Source organism: Brachyhypopomus gauderio, chromosome 12, assembly GCF_052324685.1.
Source record: "Brachyhypopomus gauderio isolate BG-103 chromosome 12, BGAUD_0.2, whole genome shotgun sequence".
Taxonomy (NCBI): Eukaryota; Metazoa; Chordata; class Actinopteri; order Gymnotiformes; family Hypopomidae; genus Brachyhypopomus; species Brachyhypopomus gauderio.
This window is the reverse complement of record NC_135222.1, coordinates 24,471,720-24,498,713: the sequence shown is the minus strand read 5'-3', so window position 1 is coordinate 24,498,713 and position 26,994 is coordinate 24,471,720. Positions and strand designations below refer to the sequence as shown.

General features: G+C 45.6%; 1 protein-coding gene across 3 annotated transcripts; it reads left to right on the top strand.

The window, feature by feature from the left end:
* Positions 1-5,739: 5,739 nt before the first annotated feature.
* On the top strand, positions 5,740-26,227 carry LOC143528336 (protein diaphanous homolog 1-like). 3 transcript variants are annotated; one of them, XM_077024030.1, is made up of 27 exons: positions 5,740-6,002; positions 6,314-6,415; positions 7,219-7,349; positions 7,455-7,538; positions 7,654-7,723; positions 8,705-8,844; positions 9,047-9,152; positions 9,419-9,529; positions 9,881-9,999; positions 10,362-10,478; positions 11,883-11,998; positions 13,284-13,348; positions 14,854-15,411; positions 16,845-16,959; positions 17,347-17,442; positions 17,710-17,804; positions 18,282-18,383; positions 18,797-19,036; positions 19,200-19,329; positions 19,620-19,745; positions 20,185-20,348; positions 20,778-20,919; positions 21,467-21,911; positions 22,058-22,133; positions 22,282-22,417; positions 22,509-22,669; positions 23,962-26,227. In XM_077024030.1, exons 1-23 carry the CDS (start codon positions 5,862-5,864, stop codon positions 21,562-21,564), a joined length of 3,168 nt encoding a protein of 1,055 aa, XP_076880145.1. In that variant the 5' UTR covers positions 5,740-5,861; the 3' UTR covers positions 21,565-21,911; positions 22,058-22,133; positions 22,282-22,417; positions 22,509-22,669; positions 23,962-26,227. The 3 variants fall into 3 exon arrangements, with proteins under 3 accessions (XP_076880145.1, XP_076880146.1, XP_076880147.1); XM_077024032.1 differs by having other exon boundaries at positions 5,743-6,002; positions 7,657-7,723; positions 23,962-26,226; XM_077024031.1 differs by lacking the exon at positions 22,058-22,133.
* The last annotated feature ends 767 nt before the right edge of the window (positions 26,228-26,994 follow it).

Sequence of the window (26,994 nt, the reverse complement as noted above, 5' to 3'; positions counted from 1 at the left end):
GAGAGAAAAAGAGGCCCAAAAGCAAGTCCCACAAGCAAGGGTGTAGGAGCGGGTTTGACATTGAGGGGGGGGGACAAATTTGCTATCAAATCAAAGCCCACCCTACTGTAGGTAAGGTAGTTAATCACTGTATGTATAGTGATGTAGAACATGGTCTGGTGGTAGGGAACTGGTCTTGTGACCGGAAGGTCGAGGGTTCGATTCCCAGACCTGAGGCCATGACTGAGGTGCCCTTGATCAAGGCACCTAACCCCAACTGCTCCCTGGGCGCCGGGCTAGGGCTACCCACCACTCTGGGCACGTGTGATCCACAGCCCCCTAGTAATCACTAGTGTGTGTGTGTGTTCTAACTGCACAGATGGGTAAAAAGCAAAGGACAAATTTTGATTGCAGTGAAAAATCACAATTTAAAAGAAAGAAATAAGAATAAGAACATTTGTGGAATTACGGTAAATTGCAAATAAATAAAAAAAAACAAAATACAACATTTTCTGTATGTATGTTTATTATTAGATAAATCCAATTCAAAGGGCACTTTATAAACTAAGCAAGATACATAATAATACATGATACTGTTGTCCACAACTTTAAATAAATTCTGCATGCAATGTATTGATTATATTCACATATAGCATAAAGCATATGGCTTTTAAAAAACTCAGGAGCGTTGTGTCCTGTTGTTTTATTATTTTTTTCTTTGGTGGCATGCTGAAATGAAATGACAAAAAATGTATGTTAAGGTTTCCTGACTAGACAAGACTAACATTAATGTTAGACAGTAAGGCTGTGTCCCAAACAGCACACTCTGGAATATTACATACTGCAATACTGAAAGCACTTCAATCGACGGTGTACTTTTATTTATTTGTTTGTTTATTTGTTTTATTTATTATATTTTATACCTGGCCAGAGAGTAATGTAACTTTACGTTTCAGAGAGCTTTCTGACAAGCGTTAATATAAACGTTAGCTATTCACTGACCTCGCGTTTAACGCTGGCACAAACTACCGACGCTGCAGCGAGGCGAGAGCTCGGGTCAGTGACGCTATGAGTGCGGGATATTTCTGAACATCTCAACACAAGCCTTAAGAAAGCGAAAGACCCAGAGAGCACCTGACAAGTTTCTAACAACAAACACAGCGCGTGAATTGCGAACGCTGCCAAACCGCGCTTTTAGGACAAAAGTTTTTAAAACAACACATCTGGGTGGAACAAATCTGGGTGGAACAAATCTACCTGTTTCTGATATTGGGTGGGAGACGTCCCTCCATCCCCCCGGTTCCTACGCCAATGCCCACAATCTCTACCTAAAGATCCCGGCCAAGCTGTAGATCAGCAACCAGTGTCTTGGTGAGAGCTCATCTGGCTTGATTTGTCCTTTGGCTCCCTCTGGTGGCCAGTGGCGGTATAGCGCTGAACCCAACCCTTACAGCCCTGCCTGGAACCAAGATCTGAGCCGCCGATTGTGCGAGGACTACAGTGTAATGTGTATACAGCAGGGGTGCCCAATACGTCGATCGCGATCTACTGGTCGATGGCGAAGGAAGTGTGACTAGATCGCATGACATTAAAAAGTAGGGAATAATTGACAGGCTATCATCCATCATCTGCACTGACGGCTGTATTTTGATTGACATAGGTAGCCGATCTGACGTCTGAACTGCTGACAACCTACGCATGCGCGTTAAACCGCGCTAACTTGTTCTGTTACTTTGCAGCGTAGCTAGCCTCCAATTTATTTAAACTAAATACAACAAAGGGTATAAAAATGAGTGCCGTACCTGGTCCGAGTAAGAAGCCTCAAACCTACTTCATACAGAACGGGAGGAGGATTTGTTTCACTATGTCATATTCACTATATTTCACTATGTCATATTCACTATATTTCACTATGTCATATTGATATTCCAAGTGCGTTTGCCTCATCTGTCAGTGTGCCGTTGCTATTTCAAACAAGGGAAACGTGGAGCGGCATTTTCGGACTGTTCATAAAAACTATGACATTGACTTTCCTCCGAAAAGCGAGCTGAGATGGAGAAAGGTGAAAGAACTAAAATCCCAGTTGTCCTTTTTAGCGCACGTGGAACACTTCATTATTAAAAAATTACAAGCACATGTTGAATGAAATTTGACTTTTATTTGTAACATTCTCTAAACGTGAGTTGTCAGTGGAAAAAAGTCACGCAGCCAACTGATAAAATTCATATCCAATATTAACTATATACAGTCATGTCCTTCAGTTAACTTCTGTTTACCCTCCACTGTCTGCAGGCCTTGTCTTGTTGCATATATTTTGCAATTAGTAAATCAACATAGGCCTACAATTAAGACAGTAAAAAGACCAAAAAGTACGAGAAGGAGTTATAGGCTACTGAGTGTTGTCATTACAAGAATGCAGATGCATTTTTCACAGGTAATGGGTAACTTCTCGTTTCTTCTTTCACAAATGAATGTGTTAATTTATGTTGTCTAACAAAACCTATACAACAGAAGACGTTCAGCTTAACACATAGATTTGCAAACTCTACCTTAATTATTTGTATGTGGTCGTCCTCGCGTTATCTATCATTGATTTGGGCTAGAGCGACTAGTTTATGGTGACCAGTCGGCTAAAAATGCTTAGTAGTTTGGTGCTGTATGAGACATTTTACTGCACAAGAAAATGATTTCACGTTGGGCTTAGAGGGCAAACGGTACTATTTGACTTGATGTGTATGTGACCTGGCTGGTGGGGACGGGAGAAGAAGTCTATCTGTGAGCGTGCGTGCTGTGCTGAAGATGCTTCCTTCACCTCGCTGAACTGAACTGCTGCTGCAGCGCATCTGGTGTTAAAGGAAGAGAGAGGTCGGGTGTGTGTGAGGTGGTGGCGCATTACAGGGCATTGTTTTTAATCGCTCAGGTTTTCAAAAGATCATTTCAACCGACCTCAGTAAAATGTTAATAATAATAATAATAATAATAATAATAATAATAATAATAATAATAATAATAATAATAATAACAATAAAATATAATAATAATTATACACACGAATATATATATAATAATAATAATTATTATTATTATTATTATTGTTATTATTATTATTATTATTATTAACATTTTACTGAGGTCGGTTGAAATGATCTTTTGATGATCTTATATATATATACAGGCCCACGGACGTAGTTTTGGGGGGGGGGACGGGGGGGACATGTCCCCCCCACTTTTTCAAAAGCCGGTTTTGGTCCCCCCCAGTTTTTACAGTTAAAACCAAATATTTAAGTAGTGACAAAGTCATGTCCCCCCACTTTTTAACGGTTAAAAAACCAATATCCAAATAGCGACAAATCTAGCACTAGGATCATGCAGCATCCCCCCCCCCCCCCCCCCCCCGCTCAACAGTTCGCCACCCCAGGTTGTGTCCCCCCCACTTATGAAATCAAAACTACATCCATGTACAGGCCCGTAGCCAGCATTGTGATGGGGGGGATCTTTTTCCCCCAAAAGTGGAGTGAGGGGGGGGGGGGGGTTATGTCTTATATGTTTCCTCTATGCTGCGCCTATAGCGATCGATCGCCAGTGGTTGGCGCCAGAGCGAACTAGTAACTCAGTGGGTTTTCGCATTTTGAAAATGCGCATGAAAAAAGCTGGATGGAAAAAGACCAAATATCGCAAAAAGATGTTTACGCTAGGAGGAGGTGGAAAAGTTAGACTATCGCATCGCCAAAATTCGGAAAAACTGGATGGAAAAGGGTTTTTCGCATAAACGATGACGTATCATGCCTCAAGTCAAGTGGTTCTGTACATGATCGCGATGTAAAGATGGCAAATGCATACAAAAACAGTTCTGGAGAGAGCAAAAATTGAATTTAACTTCTCCATGTAAAGAAAAGGAAAAGAAAAAAATGTTTCACAACCTCAACGTGCAAAAATGCGTAACTGCCAGATGGACGTAAAACCACTATTGTTTGGCGTCCTCTCACGTGATCTAAAGTTTATTCGCATAACTGTAATGAATGGAAACAAGGCTTAATTCACATTTTTTTTCTGCCGAAACTTGGAAATTGCGCATTATTTTTTCGAAAGGTTTGGATGGAAACCCGAATCATAGATGTAGATCGAAGATAAATAAACTAGATTTTTTTTCAGCGTGAGAAATCGGATGTATGGCGTGTGAGCGTGTGAAAACGGTCAAATGCGCGTGTCTCACGCTCATTGCGTGAGAGTTGGCAACACTGTTATAAGTTTGTTGTGAGTCTGTTGTTGCTGTCCTTATTTGTTTGTCTGTATATTCACCGGAGATTAACAATTCATTCATTGAATAGCCTACCTATCTTGAGGGGCATGTGTGTACGGAGGGAGGGTGCGGGTGCGGGAGATGGTGCCGGGGCGGGGGGGGGGGGGGGATCGAACGAACCCTTCGATCCCCCCTGGCTACGGGCCTGTATATATATAAATTATCATATTGACGTGATAAGCAAACATAGCACTTCCAAAATCGGCAATTTCAATGATGGCCGTCTGTGGCGTCATAGAGGCCAAATTGCGTTCCAATCATACGAACGTTCATGTTATTCAGTTATTGCTAAGCGGGACGTGAAGCAGGACATACTGCTATCTACATTCACGTCTACATTTACCAGATCCTACATTACCCAGTGGATTTAATTGGGTGAGTATTTAACGATGGTTTCAATCGTTTTCATATTTTGCAGTAAAATAAAGTTACTGCCGTTCGCTACCCCAGCTGGCACACGACCGACCTTCAACGTTGAAATGTGGTTGAAATATAGTTGAAATACTGTCCGTTGTTGTTTCAACGTTGAAACAACGTTGAATCAACGTTTAATGTTAAATGGTTGCGCAAACGTTGAACTATTAACGGTGAATCAACGTTGAATATTAAATGGTTGCGCAAACGTTGAACTATTAACGGTGAATCAACGTAATATCTTCAACCTGCCTTTGTATTACCATTTCAAGTTAAAAAAACACATACAATAAAAAAAGTACAAACATCTCTTTGGCATTGGCTGAGGGTTATGAAAGAGGTATTAATTATTCTTAGTAGTAGTAGTAGTAGTAATAATAATAATAATAATAATATAATTTTTATTTATTTATTAATTCGTCCAAAAACGTCGTCAAAAACAGGCAGGTATTAACCAGGAAGACAACATCAAGCAATGAAACAGTTTGAAATGTTTTGAGGCAGAAACAAAACTTCGCAATGACAAATCAACAGGTTTAGGGCAGGGCAGTCGTGGCCTGGTGGTTAGAGAACTGGTCTTGAGACCGGAGGGTCGTGGGTTCGATTCCCAGACGCCGTGACTGAGGTTGTGTGGTGGTTCTCCGAGATTAATTTTACAGAGAGAATAAAAAAATAAATAAAATTGTTCTTTTTTCATTGTGGCATAGGCCTACAGTTGTTTTTTCCTCTCTCCCATGCAATTTTGAACATCATGAACGTGAATTTTATGGTTTATTCAAGGTTGAATGTATGACGTTGAAACGACGTTGGCTTATCAACGTTGAATCACCTTTCAAAATCGACACATAATCCAACGTTGATTCAACCATCAAATTCGACGTCGATTCAACGTCGATTCAACGTTGAAATGCCTGCTGGGACAGCTTGCGTTGAACACTGTCAGAGCTAGCCACAAGTTCTTGTGAAAAATATGTAGATAGATAGGCCTATTAAGTTAATATGCCCCGACAGTGAGGCACAGGCATGTGAGTGGAGGAACTGTGTTGGAAGGTGCAGTTGCTCCACCACCAACCACACGAAGCAGGCTCAGCAGAAGTGCTGCTCAGTCTGAAATCTGGCACTGACCTCTTGGCCTTTAACCCCATGGCAGTTGGAGCGTTTCACCAGCATGAGGAAAAAGAAGGTGAAGGAGAAGCCCAGTGTCCCGAGCCACAGACACTCATCTGCTGCCCAGTACAAGATCTCCGGCATGCCCACCTTAATGGACCACCCCGATGGGTACATCCTGGAGCTCTTCGAGCCGATGCTGGTGAGGGAAGGGCGTGTGTGTGTGTGTGTGTGTGTGTGTGTGTGAGTATGTGTGTGCGTGTGTGTGTGTGTGTGTGTGTGTGTGTGTGTGTGTGTGTGTGTGTGTGTGTGTGTGTGACAATAACAATAGGGAGGTAAAACAGCTAACTGACAAGTGGAAAAATCAAAGAAACCCAGGGGGTGACCCAAGGGAAAAGCAAAAAAATAAAAAAAACTCTTCTCTCTCTCTCTCTCTTACACACACACACATACACACACTTTCTGGCTCTTTCCGTTGGTTCTCTCTCGTTTATCTTCTCCCTGTCTCTCCAGGTTGATCTGAATCTGAATGCGGAGAAGCAGCAGCCTCTGAGAGAGAAGGACATCTCAATCAAGAGAGAGATGGTCTCTCAGTACCTCCGTACCTCCAATGCTGTAAGGAGCGTGCACACACACCTCCACCTTTATTCCATGTGAACTCTAGCAGATGTTGATCTGATGTAGAACCTGCTGCCCCCTTGTGGTGAACGTGCAGGTGAATTGTGTGTACGCGGTGACTGACATAGGGTGTAGTTCCAGATTGAGCCTGGGTGACTGAAGGGTTTGTTCTGGGCTGGGTTACAAAAACTGAAGTGCTATAATCTCATGAAACCTGTACCAGCTTACAAGCTGGATGTGCTTGCTAGAATACCTGACAAGGTCATCTGAAAAGCACTGGGGTAGTCAATCGTCTCTAAAGGATCTAACATTGTATATGGCTTCGTGTCTGCATAGGCAGCATTTTGGGTCATTAACATGTAAACCCTAATATGAAGACTGTTGATTTTTAGATACCTTAAATTTCTACCAAGTTATCTAATTTTAGCCAGATTCTAAGGTGATAATTTTTATAATCATTTTCATAATAATTTCTCATGCAGGTAGTCATCATAACATTTTCGATGTGTTAACACTCCCATTGCTCTATATTCTCAGACTGTTGTGGCCAGCTAGTTTACTAACGTCTCAGCTCAGTTGGCCAACAGTTAACTGGTAATCTTGTCAACTCCAGCATTGGCCACAGGAATCCAACTCTATCTTTTATTTTATTTTTGTATAATATTGCATAAATAACATGCAGAATGCTCAGATATAGATGGATAACAGGCTGAAATAGGCATATATGATGACCTGTGTGTGTGTGTGTGTGTGTGTGTGTGTGTGTGTGTGTGTGTGTGTGTGTGTGTGCATGCACACAGGGAAGGAGTCAGAAGGAGAGCTCCAGGTCTGCTATGATGTACATCCAGGAGCTGAAGACTGAACCCCGAGACACACAGCTGCTGTCCTGCCTCGAATCTCTGCGTGTCTCCCTTAACAACAACCCCGTCAGGTAAAATCCATACACACGGAGTATGTCGCACCCTCACACACGCGTGGCCCGTCTCCTGGTGCCCCGCACGCGGTCCGTGTTAACTGTGGCACTGCTGTCTTCTAGCTGGGTGCAGACGTTTGGAGAAGAGGGGTTGGAGCTGCTGCTCAGCTTCCTGAGGATACTTCAAGAAGAGAAAGAGGAATATACGTAAGGCCCAAGTGTACATGCACACACACTGTTGGTAATTAGCGGTTCATGATGATGGGTAGTATGTGCTGTTTCTGGATGGCTCACTGACTCTGTCTCCATCTGTGTGTGCCAGCAGCAGCAGCGTGGGCGTGAAGTGTCAGCATGAGATCATCCGCTGCCTAAAAGCCTTCATGAACAACGAGGTGAGGGAGTCTGGGGCTCCAACCCCACCGATCACAGATCACAACCCGCCGCTAGTGTTCAGTCTCGTACGGTAGGGGGCCAGGCAGTATTAATGTTCAGTCTTGTACGGTAGGGGCCCGTATTAGTGTTCAGTTTCGTACGGTAGGGGCCTGTATTGGTGTTCAGTCTCGTATGGTAGGGGCCCGTATTAGTGTTCAGTCTCGTACGGTAGGGGCCCGTATTAGTGTTCAGTCTCGTATGGTAGGGGGCCAGGCAGTATTAGTGTTCAGTCTCGAATGGTAGGGGCCCGTATTAGTGTTTAGTCTCGTACGGTAGGGGCCCGTATTAGTGTTCAGTCTCGTATGGTAGGGGGCCAGGCAGTATTAGTGTTCAGTCTCGTATGGTAGGGGGCCAGGCAGTATTAGTGTTCAGTCTCGTACAGTAGGGGCCCGTATTAGTGTTCAGTCTCGTACGGTAGGGGCCCGTATTAGTGTTCAGTCTCGTACGGTAGGGGCCCGTATTAGTGTTCAGTCTCGTACGGTAGGGGGCCAGACAGTATTAGTGTTCAGTCTCGTACAGTAGGAGGCCAGACAGTATTAGTGTTCAGTCTCGTATGGTAGGGGGCCAGACAGTATTAGTGTTCAGTCTCATATGGTAGGGGGCCAGACAGTATTAGTGTTCAGTCTCGTACAGTGGGTCATCAGTTTTAGTGTTCAGTCTCGTACGGTAGGGGCCTGTATTGGTGTTCAGTCTCGTACGGTAGGGGCCTGTATTAGTGGTCAGTCTCGTACGGTAGGGACCTGTATTAGTGTTCAGTCTCGTACGGTAGGGGCCTGTATTAGTGTTCAGTCTTGTACGGTAGGGGCCTGTATTGGTGTTCAGTCTCGTACGGTAGGGGCCTGTATTAGTGGTCAGTCTCGTATGGTAGGGGCCTGTATTAGTGTTCAGTCTCGTACGGTAGGGGCCTGTATTAGTGTTCAGTCTGTGCTGCTGTGTTTCAGTTCGGTCTGAAAGCCATGCTGGCCTCAGCCGATGGGATCGCCCTCCTGGTCCGAGCTGCCAACCCTCTCATCCCAGACATGATGGTGGACGCTGTCAGACTGCTGTCGGCCATCTGTATCCTGGAGCACACCGACAACTTGTGAGTGTGTGTGTGTGTGTGTGTGTGTGTGTGTGTGTGTGTGTGTGAGAGAGAGAGAGAGATATGGTTAACATTGCTAACTTTTATAGTGTCTCCCAGTATACCTTTTTCTTTCCGTGTTGTGTGTTAGCTGTGTGTGTGTGAAGGCAGGCATCTGCATGCATGTGAGTTCGTTCAACTTTGTATGTGCCTTGTATTTCAGTCATGAGCGTGTGCTGGAGTCCATAACTGAGCTTGGTGTGGAGAGGGAGATGGAGAGATTCCAGCCCCTGCTGTCGGGCATGCAGAAGACCAACATCCCTCTCAAAGTAACACACAGACACACACACACACACACACACACACACACATACATACACACACAAACACAAACACACACACACACACACACACACACACCTGCATGTTTGTTTGCATGGCTTACATATCTTCCATAGACAGTCACCCTAGCAACTGGAGATGTCTTTTCTCTTTCCTCTGTGTTGAGGGTTTGCTATAGAGCGCTGAATTTGTTTTTTCCATTATGTGAGAATTGACTTACAATTTCCTTTTCGTGTGTGCGTGCGTCTCCCAGGGGGGCTGCATGCAGCTGATCAACGCCCTGATCAGCAGAGGAGAGGAGTTGGACTTCAGGATCCACATACGCTCAGAGCTCATGAGACTGGGACTGAGGGACCTACTGGCTGTGAGTTGACCAACACAAGCACATACAAGTCTTGAGACAAAGCCATTCATTATAAGATCTTACAGATGCCTACGCAGATGCAAGGGCCTTGTGGATATGCTACATAAATGACAGATTGAGAAAATGAGTGCTAGTGTGAAGGCCATTAGCTAAGGGTTAGGGTCATTTACAAGGGCTTATACACACAGTGCATCAAGTTGTCTGTCAAAAGTTCCAGCTAGCCAGCCTTTATGATAATTGCTCACAAGTTTTTCTTTGGCATTTATTAATTTTTTTCTCACTTAAAGAAAACATGAGAAGAAAATAATATGTGTGTGTGTGTGTGTGTGTGTGTGTGTGTGTCCTGAGTAGGAGGTGAGGGTCATTGAGAACGAGGAGCTACGCGTGCAGCTGCAGGTCTTCGATGAGCAGGCCAACAAAGACTCTGAAGTCCTTCGCTCCCGTCTCTATGACATGCGCGTTGAGATGGAATATCCTTTCACCCGTGACTTCCCCCTCCACTGGGGCACCAACAGAGCTTCTATTACCCTACTATCTTAGTTTGCTATGTAGTAAAAAAGTTTTCAGGTGAAGCTTGAATTGTTATTGGTTTAGGCAGTAGCGTAGTTCTGCTCTTCAGCCACCAGGAGGTGCAAAGACACCTACTGAATTAATCATCTTTGTCTTAACATATAAATGGCTTATAATAGACGCTTATAATATACACTAATAGGTCACATAACAGGACATTGTCATGTAAAATACGTCCAAACATTTCATGGCCATCTCTGACATGGTGCTGTTGCATGTGTGCATGAATCGGTGTGAAGATCCTTAACAGCGTGGTGTTTACTGACATATCGGAGGTGTTCCAGATGCTTCTGAACACAGTGAAGGATTCTAAAGCAGAAGGTCACTTCCTGTCCCTCATGCAGCACCTGCTGCTGGTGCGCAACGACTGCATGATTAGGTATGACCTCTGACCCCTCACAGCGACCTTCCTTGAGACCTGTTTAGTGTGTTGGGATGGAAAAGAGAATGATGGGGTGTATGTGGAGACTGATGAGGGACCACATGGAAGTGCCAGGTGGAAGGATGAGGGAGAAATGGAAGAAGTGGTGATGAATGAGGAAGAGGAAGTGATACTGCCCAAGGCAGAGTGAAGCAGGGGGGCGGGGTCACGGGAGACCAATGAGCACTAGTGCTGCTGACTGACGGGGAGAGAGAGTGAGGTGGAGAAGAAAGGGGGGAGAGAGGGAGGCAGGGGGGAAGGGAGAGATGATGAGTGGAAAGAAGATCACAACATGGAGGGAGAGAAGTGCAGAGATTGATGGACAGAAGCATCACTGGCCGTCTTGAAATGTTCACTCACTCATGGTCTTCACAGAAACACAGGGATGGGCTTGTGTTAGTTTGGATGTGTTTTGTATAGGTTAGTTGTGTAATGTGTGTATATGTGAATTATTTGTATACGATTTGAGTTTCTTAAACCTAACGATAAGCTCAGGAACCAAAATGAACCATGAACACGTGAACCGCATGTTTTGTTTTGAACACTTGACCTTAGCAGGACGGTTCTGCTGGTCCTGATAAAGTAGCTTGCTGATCTTTTTCTGAGGGTTTTTCCTATATAGGACATTTTTATTCTTATGGGGGCAGTCATGGCGTGGTGGTTAGGGAACTGGTCTTGTGACCGGAGGGTCGTGGGTTTGATCCCCAGGCCTGATGCCATGACTGAGGTGCCCCTGAGCAAAGCCCTTAACCCTCCATTGCTCACTTGTATAAAAATGAGATAAAAATGTAAGTCGCTCTGGATAAGGGCGTCTGCCAAATGCCATAAATGTAAATGTATTCTAAACATTCACAAACCAGCCCCCTCACACATTAGGTTGGGATCACACACACTTTCCCTCTGTGTGATTTCACTGAGGAAGCGAACAGGAGGAAGTGTGTATGTGTGAGAGAGAGTTGGGGGGCAGAGAGGGAGATTGTAAATGGTTTTAGGATGTCAGCCTAAAACCATACCTCCAATATTAATGATTATCTTCTTGTCTGTCTGTCTCTCTCTCTCTCTATCTCTCTCTCTCTCACACACACACACACACACACACTTTCCCTCTGTGTGTGATTTCACTGAGGAAGCGAACAGGAGGAAGTGTGTATGTGTGAGAGAGAGTTGGGGGGCAGAGAGGGAGATTGTAAATGGTTTTAGGATGTCAGCCTAAAACCATACCTCCAATATTAATGATTATCTTCTTGTCTGTCTGTCTCTCTCTCTCTCTCTATCTCTCTCTCTCTCTCTCTCTCTCACACACACACACACACCTCTCTCTCTCTCTCTCTCTCTCTCTCTCTCTCTCTCTCTCTCTCTCAGGCCACAGTACTATAAGGTTATTGATGAGTGTGTAGCTCAGATAGTCCTCCGCAGAAATGGCTGTGATCCTGACTTCAAATGCAGAAACATCCAGATGGACATCGAAGGACTTATTGGTAACACACACACACACCCAACAGCAGCACTTTTCTACATCACAATTTCTTCCTACACACACGTACACACGGGCTGCATTCTCGCAGTGCTGCAAATCCCGTTCTGTCCACAGTGTGGCAGTATAGAGTCCAGAGACATGGGTTCAAAGGGGGTGAGCAGCTATCTAGTACCTCAACACCTCCATTTTAGATGCAGTTTCTTACACAAAGATTGTGTCAAGACTTCACCACTGCATTTTGACACTGAACGCGTTTCCCTCAATGTTAGTGGAGTGTGTTGGTTGGACTGTTGGTGCCAGCCACTTCTCCTACTCTCCGCTCAGGTGACCAGCTCTGTGTTTGGCTGCCGAGCGTTCAGGTTTGTCTCATGTACTCAGCTGCTCATTGTACTCAGCTGCTCATTGTACTTGTCCATGTACAGCTGTACTCAGTGCCTGCTGGCTCAGTAAATGGCCGGTCTCAGAGCGCTGTGTAAAGGAAAAGCTGTGAGTGCACACTCCTCTTTGGGTGGAGAATGTGTGTGGTGTGTGTGTGTGTGTGCGCAACTCTGTGGTGTTTTATGCTGCAGGGACATGTTAAATGTGTGTTTTGTCCACTGCTGATGAGAGGAAGGTCGTGCCTTGTTCTGCCCTGCTGCTGTTATTTAAAGATCTCTTTTGAACTCCACACACTCTTGGGCTTCCCCCCTCTCTCTGCTCTCATTGGGTTTCTGTCCCATTTAGTTTTTTGGGGTTTTTTTTGTATTTTCTGGGTTCTTTCCTTTTTTCCCTCTTTAAACAGTCTGTAGCTGCTTGTCTGTCTCTCTGTTTGTCTTCCTTTGCTCTCATTTCTGGTGTCCCTTCTCCACGATGTGTGTGTGCCCAGGAGGATGAAGAACAGGCCTTCCTCATGCGTTCTCTCTGCCTCGGGCTCGCAGTGCCACCTGTGCTCACTCATTAACATATTCTCTCCTTAAGCTGCTCCTATTGGCTCTTCACCTCCAGAGCCTCCCTCCCCTTCCCCCCTGGGTCAAGCTGAAAATCTAGCACTTTCTCTGCCTTTTTTTAGATTTCTGTATTATATATATTTTAAAAATCTTTGAATGCGGTTTATCACAGATTTAGATCTCAGATCTTTCTCTCTCTCTCTCTCCCTCTCTCTCTCTCTCTCTCTCTCTCTCTCTCTCTCTCTCTCTCTCTCTCTCTCTCTCTGTGTCTTTCACACACACACACACACACACACACACACACACACACACACACACACACATCTTCTCTCACTAACTTTGTTTCCCCTTCTCCTCTAGATAATATGGTGGATAAAACTAAAGTGGAGATCAGTGAGGCCAAGGTCATAGAGCTAGAGAAGAAGGTAAACACACACACACACACACACACACACGCACACACACACACACACACACACACACACACACACACACACACACACACACACACATGGCTTGCACATGCACATAGACATCTCACATTTCCAAGGTCACATGCTCACCCATCACATTTCAACACTGCTGAATATTTTACATATAATCAAACTTTCTCAGCATACCAGCTCTAAGCTCACATACACCCCCGGCACCACACACACACACACCTCTGTGTGTGGAGTACAGAGGTAGGGGGTGTGGAGGTGTGGGTGTGTGTGTGTGTGTGTGTGGAGTACAGAGGTAGGGGGTGTGGGTGTGGGTGTGTATGTGTGTGTGTGTGGGTGTGGAGTACAGAGGTAGGGGGTGTGGAGGTGTGTGTGTGTGTGTGTGTGTGTGTGGAGTACAGAGGTAGGGGGTGTGGAGGTGTGTGTGTGTGTGTGTGTGTGTGTGTGTGTGTGTGTGTGTGTGTGGAGTACAGAGGTAGGGGGTGTGGATGTGTGGGAACGAGTTGCAGGCAGAGAGAAGAACTACTGAGTTTAACACAAGCGCCTCCTCTCAACCTGCTTTTAATGTGGAACACACACCAGCAGCCTTCAGAGAGGCCTGTCAGCATCTGGACCCGTGCAGGAGTGAGAGGTGTTCTCAGTCCTGTCCTCTTCACCCTGGTGCCTGTGAACTGCTTCCTCCCACTGACGCACTTCAAACAGTGGCATGTGCTGGAGAAGCCAGCCAAGAGCTCCTGCGCTCTTCTTCCTCAATCTTGCTCCTTCTCTCGCGCACTCTGGTGCTCTGCCACACACTCTGGTGCTCTGCCACACACTCTGGTGCTCTGCAACACACTCTGGTGCTCTGCCACACACTCTGGTGCTCTGCCACACACTCTGGCTTTACCTCTGCCTTTTGCTCTCTCTCCTCAACGAGTCAATAGCAGGCTGGTCCTTTTTAATGAGCCCTGGCCACTTGGGGATGAATCAATGATGCGTCTAATGAGACATGGATTTAAACCCCATTCATGTCTCTCCAACTCCAGCCAGGACCTGTAATATCTACCTCCTCTCTCTCCACCCCTCTGTCTGTTCGACATTAACAGTTTTCCGTATAATGAGCATTGCTTGTAATGTGAATCTCTTTTGTTCTGCGTCCTTGAACTACATTTGGAAGTTGAAACTATTCCTTCTAAGAAACAACACTGTTGTTTGTGGTTCTCTCTAGGCATCTGTTTATCTGATTAGGTATTTGTTTAGGTAAGTATAATGTAGCTATAATGTAAAAGACTGTTACAAAAAATGTAACAGTAATGTAACGCTGCTGGTTTGCTGTCGTCTACATTTGATGTTGTGAAAGGGGTGAGTAGAGTGCTAACACAGCCATGTCTTCAGCAGGGGTTCACCACGACTTTCTTGGTTTCCCTCATGACCAGAGATGTAATAATTCTCCCTCTCCCCCTCCCCCTAACTGTCTCTCTGGCTATTTCTCTCTACATATATTTCAGATTGAGAAATTATCTAAGGATCTCGAGGAAGCCAAGTCTGAACTCCTGACAAAAATCACAACAGCCCCCATACCTCCACCCCCTCCTCTACCAGGCATGCCTCCTCCATCTCCACTCTTACCTGGCCAAACAGCTTTGCCTATGGCCCCGCCTCCCCCGCCATTACCTGGCCAAGCCACGCCCCCACCTCCACCTCCGTTACCTGGCCAAGCAGCCATACCTCCACCCCCTCCTCTACCAGGCATGCCTCGCCCACCTCCACCTTTACCAGGGATGTCAGTACCCCCACCACCTCCACCTTTACCCGGGCAGGGAGCTATGATGCCCCCGCCGCCACCTCCTTTGCCCGGTGGTCCTGGCATGCCTCCACCTCCACCTCCGCCCCCAGCATGTCCGGGTATGCCTCCGCCTCCACCAATCGGCATGCTTGGGATGCCTCCCCCTCCCCCCGGGGGGTTTGGAGGTTGGGCCCCCGCACCTCCACAGCTCCCCTTCGGCCTCCAGCCCAAGAAGGAGTACAAGCCTGAGGTGCAGCTCAAGCGAGTCAACTGGAGCAAGGTGCGTGTGTGTGTGTGTGTGTGTGTGTGTGTGTGTGTGCGCGTGTGTGGGTATGTGGGCGGGTCTATATGTGTATTACAGAAGTACAGGTCAGTCGGAATCCATATAACGGGTACGGCCGTATTGTGTAGCCGTAACTGTGTGTATGTCCAGGGACGTGGGGGTGTGTGTATGACACTCTGACATATTACATGTATGTGTATGAACCATGTGTGATTATTAGTCCTACAGCTTTTTCCTCCTCCTCTCTCTCTTGTTCTCTCGCTCGTTCTCTTGATGCAAGAGTTAAAACATCAAAACCTTCTACCTCCCCCTATAGCCTTAAGCTGTTCTTTAATGGCAGCAGATGAGTTCATCAGTCTGTCACTCTCTCTCTCTCTCTCCTCCTCTGTCTGTCTCCTCCTCTCCCTCTCTCTCTCCATGTGTCTCATTCAAACCATTAATGGCTTTTTTTGAAAATGTCATGGTTGGACAAACCAAGGAGGTGGGGGATCAGTCCTTGAAACAACCTGATTAAAGCTTCAAACATTTAACACTTGTCTAATTATCTGAAAATTAATCTGCAAGTGGAGAGAGAGACACAGAGAGGGGAGATTAGAGCGAGGAGAGAGAGAGGCGGAGTGGGGAGATTCGTGCGAGGAGAGACACACGGAGAGGGGAGATTAGAGCGAGGAGAGACACACGGAGAGGGGAGATTAGAGCGAGGAGAGACACACGGAGAGGGGAGATTAGTGCAAGGAGAGAGAGAGGCGGAGTGGGGAGATTAGAGCGAGGAGAGACACACGGAGAGGGGAGATTAGAGCGAGGAGAGAGAGAGGCGGAGAGGGGAGATTAGAGCGAGGAGAGACACACGGAGAGGGGAGATTAGAGCGAGGAGAGACACACGGAGAGGGGAGATTAGTGCGAGGAGAGAGAGAGGTGGAGTGGGGAGATTAGAGCGAGGAGAGACACACGGAGAGGGGAGATTAGTGCGAGGAGAGAGAGAGGTGGAGTGGGGAGATTAGAGCGAGGAGAGACACACGGAGAGGGGAGATTAGTGCGAGGAGAGAGAGAGGTGGAGTGGGGAGATTAGAGCGAGGAGTGCTATCTCATCTGCTGTTTCCAGAGTGTATTGGATCTTTTGTCCCATTTTGGTCCTTTGTGCAGAGGAGCCATGATCGGCTTTAATAAGTTTCAGCCCCCTCTCCACACCCCACTTCAGCCCCTCTCACCATGACATTGGTGTGCAGTCTGTATGTGAGGTCGTGTCTGTGTTGGGCTCTAATCTCCTGCAGTTTTCAGGTGCTCCTCTCCTGCTCTCACTTCCAGGAGTCAGTGCTGCTATCCTGATCGTTTGTATGAGGGGACATGTACTCATTTGTGGGCTGTAGTGATGGACAGGCGTTGGGGGGTGTGCGGTTGGAGTGATGGTGTTGTGATGGTGTTGGCTGTAGATCAGGCCTGAGGATCTGTCTGAGAGCAGCATCTGGGTCAAGGCGAAGGAGGAACGCTTCGAGAGCAAAGAACTCTTCTCCAAACTCACTCTCACCTTCACTTCCCAGACCAAGAGTGAGTCATTACCTTTTGTGTGTGTATGTGTGTGTGTGTGTGTGTGTGTGTGTGTGTGTGTGTGTGTGTGTGTGCGTATGTACTAGTTTGTCTTGGTGGGCATGTTTTGTATGCCTCTTCTCAATATATCACCTCACATCCCCCTCTGTCTGATCTCCTCAGTAGATCACCTCACATCCCCCCTCTGTCTGATCATCTCCTCAGTAGATCACCTCACACCCCCCTCTGTCTGATCATCATCTCAGTAGATCACCTCACATCCCCCCTCTGTCCATCATCAGTCTTTTTTAGCTACAGTTTTAAATATCAGATTGTAAAGTAGAAAATATCTGCATCTCTCACAAACGGCTCTCTCCCTCATGTTCTCTTTCCTTCCATCATATGTAGCCATAAAAGACCAGGAGAAAGTGGACGGAAAGGCAGCTCAGAAGAAGAAGGTGAAGGAGTTGAAGGTTCTCGACTCCAAAACTTCCCAGAACCTCTGTGAGTATGGGTTCATGACCTTTGATCTGTCACCTTCCTGCCCGTGTGCAGGCAGACTGCTGATGAACAGTGTTGTGGGCCATAGAGATGGGCCATACTAACGAGCCAACACTTACCTGCTGTTATTGTAATTTCACTGTAATGAATCGAGCTGATGCTTTACAAGAAACTGCTACTTGTTTGTCTGATTGTGTGTGTGTGTGTGTGTGTGTGTGTGTGTGTGTGTGTGTGTGTGTGTGTGTGTGTGTGTGTGTGTGTGTGGAGCAGCTATTTTCCTGGGGTCAACCAGACTGCCGTATGAGGAGATCAAAAATGTGATTCTAGAAGTTAACGAGAAGGTGCTCACTGAAAACATGGTGCAGGTGGGTGTGCATGTTTGTTTGGTACTTTGGTGCGTTATATGTTAATAATAGAATTTTTAAATCAATACGGAATTTAACTGGGAGCCAATGCAGGGCTGATAGGACTGGTCTAATATGCTGAAATTTTGTAGTTCTGGTCAGAACTCTGGCTGCGGCATTTTGAACTATTTGAAGTTTATTTAGATTCCTATCTGAACATCCTGACAGTAGTGAGTTACAGTAGTCTAATCTGGAGCTAACAAAGGCGTGCACCAATTTTTCTGCATCATCCTGTGATAATGCATTTCTTAACTTGGCAATGTTGTGGAGATGTAGAGAAGCTATCCTAGTAGCATTATCTATGTATTTATCAAATGATAGGTCAGAGTCGAGTATGACGCCTAGGTTTTTGGCTACTGTATCATTTGTATCTGATCATGTGTGTGTGTGTGTGTGTATGTGTGTGTGTGTGTGTGTGTGTATGTGTGTGTGTTTCAGAGTTTGCTGAAGTTGTTGCCTAATCAGGAACAATTGAGTCTATTATTAGAGCGGAAGGATGAGTATGATGACCTGGCAGAGTCAGAACAGTTTGGAGTAGTGGTGGGTACACACACACACACACACACACACACACACACACACACACACACACACACACACACACACACACACACACACACGTCTCTGTCTTTAATTTTTGGTTCAGTGCCAAATACCTGTCATTTTTCACTGTTACATTCTCTTCATTGTATGTTTTGCATTTTCATTCAGACAATAATTTCAAATATTGCCCATCTAATGAAGTCACAGAATGTTGGCGCTGGCCCTAGTGAGCAATACAGGTGTCAGAAGACCTTTGTGCTGTTTTCACTAAGTGAAGCTGGAAGGAATGAGCTTGTGTGTGTGTGTGTGTGTGTGTGTGTGTGTGTGTGTGTGTGTGTGTGTGTGTGTGTGTGTGTGTGTGTGTGTGTGTGTGTGTGTGTGTGTGATCTCTCTGGTCCTCCGTCCTCCAGATCAGTTCAGTGAAGAGACTGAAGCCCCGTCTCACCGCCATCCTGTTCCGCCTGCAGTTTGACGAGCAGGTGAACAGCATGAAGCCAGGTATCGTTGCCGTGACGGCAGCGTGCGAGGAGCTGAGGCAGAGCAAGAACTTTGCCAACCTCCTGGAGATCATCCTGCTGATGGGCAACTATATGAACGCAGGATCCCGTAACGCCAATGCATTCGGTTTCAGCATCAGCTACCTGTGCAAGGTGTCTCGCTCTTATATACACACACACACACACACACACACACACACACACACTGCCTTGTGTGTGTATGCATGATGCAGCATACAGTGAATGTACCTATTGCTTAATGGTTCTTTATAGAGGCATTAACACATCCTGCTCACCCCCACCCCCTTTACTGCAGCTACGGGATACTAAGTCAGCAGATCAGAAGCAGACTCTCCTGCACTTCCTGGCAGACCTGTGTCAGGAGAAGCACCCTGAAGTCATGCACTTCACTGATGAGCTTATCCACCTGCAGAAGGCCAGCCGAGGTGCGCACACACACACACCACACACACACACACACACACACACACACACACACACACACACACACACACACACACACACCCTCCCTCGTGCATAGTCTTCTGGCACTCATGCTTATACATGATTAAAGCACTAAGTAGCACCATGCACATAAATCATACATGTAAAGATCTGTCATAAAGAACCATGTCAAGGACACCGCAAATAACAAAGAAAAACATGTTGCCGAAACTGTGTAGTCTTCTGTCTTTTCAGAGAAATGGAATAAGTCAGCATCTCTGTTTTTTTGCAGTGTTTGCAGAGGCCCTGCAGAAAGATCTGGACCAAATGGGGAAGCAGATCAAGAGTCTGGAGAAAGACATAGAGACGTTCCCTCCGCCCCAGAATGACAAGGACATGTTTGTGGAGAAGATGACAATATCCTTTCCCTGACTGCCAGCATGACTGAGCGGACGTCTGCTGTGTGAATGACAGGAACCTTCTAGTATATGTTTTGAAACGGCTTGATTGTTCGGATTGTGATTGTTCAGTGTCTGTAGTTTCATTTGATAGAAGAAGCATTTCAGGATGACTTTTATTTAAATCAAAGCACATGAAGGATGAAGGAAAGCTTTTTTTTGCCTATTTTGACTATTATTATTATTACTGTAATAATTATTATTGTTTGCCTTTTATCCCTACTATTAAAATTTTTTTTCTTATTGACTAGATGGCTTGATCAGGTTGATGGCTATTATAAAGGCATGTTGTAGAAGTTGACTGTTGTCCAGTATAGTGTGTAGTGTCACTGACCTCTGTCCAGTGTAGTGACGTGTAGGTGGTGCTTGGCCCTTGTTTGTTCTTTAACTTGGCCTACAGTTTTGTGGTGAGCGCACAAGAACAGTTTGAGAAGCTGGAACTCATGCACAAAAATATGAACAAGCAATACGAAGACCTGGCCAAGTACCTGGTCTTTGATAGCAAGAAGATGACCCCCGAGAAGCTGTTCGGTGACCTCAACATCTTCAGGAACATGTTCCAGGTAAGGTCGTAGGTCACCGTTGACCAACTCTTATGACCCCAGTATGACAATTATGGTTCTGTTTGTTCTTCCACAAGGTTTGTACAGTTCTGAGCTGTAACGCTTCCTGTGCAGATGTAGATATTGACATTCCTGAGCTAAGTGTAGTTTGATTGCAGTTCTGAAATACCACAGTGTGTGTGTGGGAGAGAGAGAACGCCAGCGTGTGGTTAGGCCATTCTGTCTGTCTGGGCTGTTTATAGTAATAAACGCAGACATCTGCTCCCTTCTTTTGCGTATAAAACATCCATACACACAAACGCACCAAAGCACAAGCAAAATGACCACATGCTAGTGCATAGACAGGAAGATTTTCAGTGAAGAAACGTGAAAAAGTTCTTTGTTTTTTGGTACGGTTGCATATTTGTGCATGTGTGTGGTCCGTTACAGCAAGCTGTGAGTGAGAATAAGAAGCGTAAGGAGTCGGAGGAGAGGATGCACAAGGCGAAGCTGGCACGGGAGAAGGCGGAGAAGGAGAAGGAGGAGCGTCAGAAGGGAACCAATGCGGGCCAGATCCTCAACATCAACGGCGGTATGACACACGAGCCCTGCTGCGTCTGCATGACGCTGGAGAAGGGGGAGTCCTCTGGGAATGTGCTTGTTTGAGTCTGGAGCTCTGATGTAGTTCTCACCATTCACCACTGGAGGCAGTCATAGTCCATGAAATCTCTAGAGAGTAAAATTACGCCTGTGCTTACACTAACTCACTAAAGAGAGTAAAATTACGCCTGTGCTTACACTAACTCACTAAAGAGAGTAACATTACGCCTGTGCTTACACTAACTCACTAAAGAGAGTAACATTACGCCTGTGCTTACACTAACTCACTAAAGAGAGTAAAATTACGCCTGTGCTTACACTAACTCACTAAAGGGAGTAAAATGTCCCTCGTCTTGCCCATTTAGGTTATCCTGAAATGTCTACCAGGAACCAAATGTTTATGCCAAACAAATATTTCAAAACATTGCAGCCTGCAGTAAATGGTACTGAAATCGGAGTAAATCGGATTTATTGTCCGTGCTGTACAGGTTACTCTCTCACCTCTGTATGTGCCTCGTCTTTTTCTCTTGCTCTCTTAGCCAATCGGAGACGAGCAGGCCATGCAGTGACGAACATTCTCGCCAAAGAACTGCTTCAAGAAGTCACTCCATCCAGTGCCGCCTCGATTGGACACTGAAAGCAGGAAGGCGGAGCCAGTGGAAGACACGGGTTCACTGGAGGATCTCTTGGACAGTGCCCTTTCACGTTCAAGTTAGCACGATCAAAGCATGGGAAATGTTACACTGTTTGTTCATACACATGCACATCTCGCATGTTTCAGAAAGGCAGACGGTTTTGGGCTGATGTTCTGAGTGGCTGCACTGAATGAATCAAAGCGCACATCTCCGTGCGTCTCGTCGGTGGCCTGAAGAGTATGGAGGCGTCTTGACGAAGATCTGGCAGCGATGTGGTCTTTGCACACTGCCTGAACAGTTGAGCTTGTATGAAGAGCACTTTGCAGTCATTTGACCTACGGACGGTTCGGTTAGTTTCATCTCTTCCCATTTCTAGATGTTCAGCTCTGATCACATTACTGATTCAGCCCTGTTGTTAAGAGGTTTGGACTTTGGTTATGGTTTATTCCTGAAAATGAAAGCTTCAGAGATTTAGGAGACTTTGATTTTTACCAGGCTAGATGTATTCAGACCTGCTGTTTCTGCTCCAGGGGAAGGTCTTTCTTTCCCTCGTCACTTCAACTCATTGGCTGTATGTATAAATCAAAAACAGATAATCTGAATGACTTCCGCCCTGTTGCACTAACATCTGTCATTATGAAGTGCTTCGAGAAGCTGGTGCGGAGTCATGTCAGTGCCTGTCTGCCAGCCAACCTGAACCCTCTTCAATTTGCCTACAGAGCAAAGAGATCCACAGAGGACGCTGTAGCAACAACACTACACACTGCGCTGACCCACATGGAGCAGCTAGGGAGTTACGCCATCCTCCCACATAGACTGGTATCCACGCTGTCAGATCTAGGACTCCCATCACAGGTATGCAACTGGATATTGGACTTCCTGTCAGGCCACTCACAGAGGGTCAGATTGGGTCCTCACATCTCCACGGCTCTCTTTCTCAACACAGGGACACCGCAGGGCTGTGTGTTTAGCCCACTCCTCTACACCCTCTATACATATGACGGCGTCGCCACCCACCACAGCAACAAGGTCATCAAGTTTGCAGATGATACCACAGTGGTCGGGCTCATCTCAGACAGGGAGGGCGAGCAAGCCTACAGGAACAAGGTAGTGTAACAGTCTTCTAATTGGATGCTCTAAACCAGGGGTAATCAATTAAATCTTTCCGCGGTCCATTTTTGGCAGATAGCTCAGACCTTAGGTCCGGGTCCGCGGTGGCGAACGAAAGTGGTTGAGCGGGGGGTGGGTGGCGAACGTAACACTCAAATGGGTGGTGAACGTAACACTCGTCTGAAAATAAATTCTCCGGTTTAAAATATAGTCTCCCGTAAAAAAATTTTTGCCATTTGGGTCCGTATCCAGTTAATCAGGAATGTGATTGGTCCGGACAGGACGGCGTTCGGGTCCGGATCCGGACCGCGGTCCGCCATTTGGTGATACCTGCTCTAAACAGTCCATAAAGAAGCTACAACTTGTACAAAATGCCGCAGCTAGAGTCCTAACTAAGGCTAGGAAATTCGATCATATTAGTCCCACTCTCGCAGCATTACACTCATGTAATGTACACACGCAGTCATGGCCTGGCGGTTAGGGAACTGGTCTTGTGACCGGAGGGTCGTGGGTTCGATTCCTGAGGTCATGACTGAGGTGCCCCTGAGGAAGGCCCTTAACCCTCAATTGCTCACTTGTATAAAAAATAAGATAAAATGTAAGTCGCTCTGGATAAGGGCGTCTGCCAAAATGCCATAAATGTAAATGTACACTGGCTCCCGATTACATATCCAATTGAATTTAAAGTTCTTCTGTTAACCTATAAGGCGTTAATTGGTCTTGCCCCACAATATCTGAGTGAACTCATTGCTCACTACAACCCATCTTGCCCTTTGCGCTCCCAAAATGCTGGATTTCTCCTAGTTCCAAAAATTTGTAAGACTACAGCCGGAGGCAGAGCTTTCTCTTTTAAAGCCCCTCAATTATGGAATAGCCTTCCAGCTCCAATCCGAGATTCTGACACAGTTCCAATCTTTAAATCTAGACTTAAGACTCACCTATTTAATCAAGCCTTCAGCTAATATTCCCCTTGTAATGTTTAGGGGCTCGGGGGGGCTCCAGACGTTGAGATTTCTGGTGATCTGAGATGTTGATGCTGTCATCCAGCTGTGTCGTGGCATAACTCTAGTTGTGACAATGACTTGACTGGAAAGCAATGTCTCAGTGAGCCCTCATGCCTGTGGTCACCTCTGAACCCCTCCCGTTAGTTATGCTGCTATAGATTAGCCACATGTCGGAGCCTCATGCTCATCACTGGCACGTGAGCTATGTATGTTTAAATCAATGGTGGTTTAAATTGATGTCCACTTAGTCTGTATTGTCTATCTTTTTGCATGTCTCCACCCAAGACGATTGGATACAGGCACCTGCAGGCACCTGGGGGATGGTCTGGCTTGCCGGTGGATGTGCTGATGCCGGGGTTGGATGTGCCGTTGCCACGGAGGGTCGTGCTGGTGCTGGCTCCTGCCTGAGGCCCACCGCCTGCACCGAGGGGACTGAGGCTGCTTAAAATAAATTTGACTTTGACTTTGGTGCAGTTGACAGAGTGGTGCAAAATTAATAACCTGCTCCTCAACCCTCAAAAAACAAAAGAAATAATTATTGACTTCAGGAAGGGAAAAGTGGACATCCAGCCACTCATTATTGGTGGGACCAGTGCGGAGAGGGTACCAGTGTTCAGGTTACTGGGCATCGAGATGGAAGATAATCTGACCTGGAGTGCGAACACCAGAGAGCTGCTAAAGAAGGCACAGCAGAGATTGTATTGTCTGAGAATACTTAGGAAGAACCACCTTCCCAAAAATGTATTCTGTGCCTTCTGTCACAGCTCTATAGAGAGCATACGTACGTATGGACTGTGTGTGTGGTATGGCAGCTGCACAGCACAAGAAAAGAAAGCGCTCCACAAAGTCATCAGGTCAGCAGAGAATACAATTGGCTGCAATCTCACAACTCTAGACCAAATCTACACCTCTCAATGCAGCCAAAAAGCCATAGACATTGTACAGGACTCGTCACACCCTGGACACTGTCTCTTCCAACTACTGCCATCTGGCAGGAGATACAGGGCTTTTAAAATCAGGACAACCCACCTCAAAAACAGCTTTTACCCTAAAGCCATCATGGCTTTAAATTCAAACACAGCTTAGTTATTTCCAGGCATGTGTAATATGTTCACTCACAGTTGATATTTAATCTGTACTACATTGGAGCAATATACTTGTGCAATATAATCAGTATAAAACCGGTGCAACTTTTGTGACAGACAGGTACAATCTGTTGCTTCTGTTACCATCATTGCTTCTATATAGTCTGTTATTTTGGTCATGGTTTGCAGGTTTGCAGACTACTCAAGGGCTGGAATGACTAGAAACTGTAATTACACTTGGTACGTTACCAGTGTGAGGACCGTCTAGTTTCTGACCAGCTGTGAAGACCTTCAGAATTTGACCTTCACTTCTTTAACTCCTCCGTTCTCCGTCTCATATGTCCTGAACTTGAATGAATGAACGTTCAACTTATATTTCAATGTACTCAAGGTCACTTTACAATTTTAACGCAGGTACAACTCTTACACTTGCGTTCACACACCGGCAAGAAGCGGCAGCCAATTGCGCACAGTGTACTCTCTACCAGGATCCACAGCCCCCTGGGGGACTGAATGGGGTGCAGGAAGGGGAGAGAGGATAGACCCTAGTGACAGAGCACCATCCACCACTGGGCATACAAACACACACACATTCATGCACAGACACTCAGACAACTGCTTTTAATGGACATGAAGAGACATAGACACACACTCAGGGAGAATTTGTCAGGGAATCAGGGAATGCCAATTTACCTAACCTCCATGTCTTTGGACTGTGGGAGAAAACCGGAGAGCCCGGAGGAAACCCACGCAGACACGGGGAGAACATGGAAACTCCACTCAGATAGGGACTTGAACCCAAGACCCCAGTGCTGAGAGGCAAACGTGCTAACCACCAAGCCACCGTGCTGCCCACTTGAACTTGACTAGAGTTCAGCACATGTGTATCACTTTCCACTGTCATTAGCCCTGGAGGAGAACAAAACATCTAATGGCATGCCTGGTGTACTCCTCTTCACACTGATTGGTCTTTTTGTCAGTCTGTCATCCTTCATTTGTTTCCAGCCAATAGGGGCTTTAGATTTTGCAGTAGTCCCACCTAAAGAGTTTTGTATTACCTCATTTGCAACACAGGAGAATCATCTCTGGGTGTGGCTTCATGATTGTTTCATAACACTCTGACATTTTTATAAATAAAGTTAGCTGGATGTAGCTACATGTAATTGTCTGACTTCCAGACAATGTTTGACTTCCAACTTGTTACCATGATACATAACAGAGCTGACAGAGAGCAAGAGAGAGAGAGAGAGAGCGAGCATAGTCCTGAAATAATTTTGAAACAGGTAACAGGTAACAATATGTAAACTGTAAACAATCATATGTATGTGTAAACTGTAAACACCCAGGACTGTCTGGATTTCTGAATTGTGGGGCTGGTATTTTATGCTGTAGTTCTATGTTATCCATCTAAATGGATGTAGGACCATGTTATCCATTTAAAAAACAACAAATATGAACTGCATGTGCTGTGAGATTTAATAGCTTAATAGCGTAAGTGATGGGTTGGTTTTACTGTTCGATAAAGATAAGTAAGTCTGAAGGGTGAACAGTGCTTCATGAGTGATAAGTCAAGAAGGATTCAAGGATTCAAAGGATTCAAAGCTTTATTGTCATATGCACAGTAAGGAGCAAACTCCCCTGTACAATGAAATTCCTACATTGCTGTGCGCCCTGGATGTAATAATGTAAATAAATAAGAAATAGAAGAATAGAAGAATAATGGAAATATAAAAAAAAAATACTCTCAAATAAATACAAAATACAAAAACAGAATTATTTACAATGTGCAATGGTTGGAATGGTAGTGCTATACAGTAGAGCTATTTACATTGTACAATGGTGGGATACATTACGTAATAAATATATTGCAGTAATCCATAATGTAGTGCAATTGACAGTTAGTGCAAAAGAGTTTGTGAGGTGTAAATCACTTCTATACCTCCAGGCCTGACAGTAAGAGTGTGAATAGTCTGTGTTGGGGGTGGGTGTGGTCTTTGATGATGGAGGCGGCTCTCCTGTGGACTCTGCGTTGATGAATGCTTTTCAGAGAGGGCTGTTTAATCCCTGTGATTTTTGTGGCTGTTTTTACCACACTCTGCAGGCGTTTGCGGAAGAAGAGTTCGTTGGCATACTCCTACTCATTAAGATGAAAATGTTTAACATGAAATGAAGAGAATACATTATAAATCTTTTCATTCAGATACTCAAGTAAATCAGTTTGCATGTAAAATAT

Coding starts and splice junctions, on each gene's coding strand:
- LOC143528336 (XM_077024031.1), top strand. CDS start 5,862: ATGAGGAAAAAGAAGGTGAAGGAGAAGCCCAGTGTCCCGAGCCACAGA. Junction 6,416..7,218: donor ACCTCCGTACCTCCAATGCT/GTAAGGAGCGTG, acceptor GCATGCACACAG/GGAAGGAGTCAGAAGGAGAG. Junction 10,000..10,361: donor GACATGCGCGTTGAGATGGA/ATATCCTTTCAC, acceptor CGTGGTGTTTAC/TGACATATCGGAGGTGTTCC.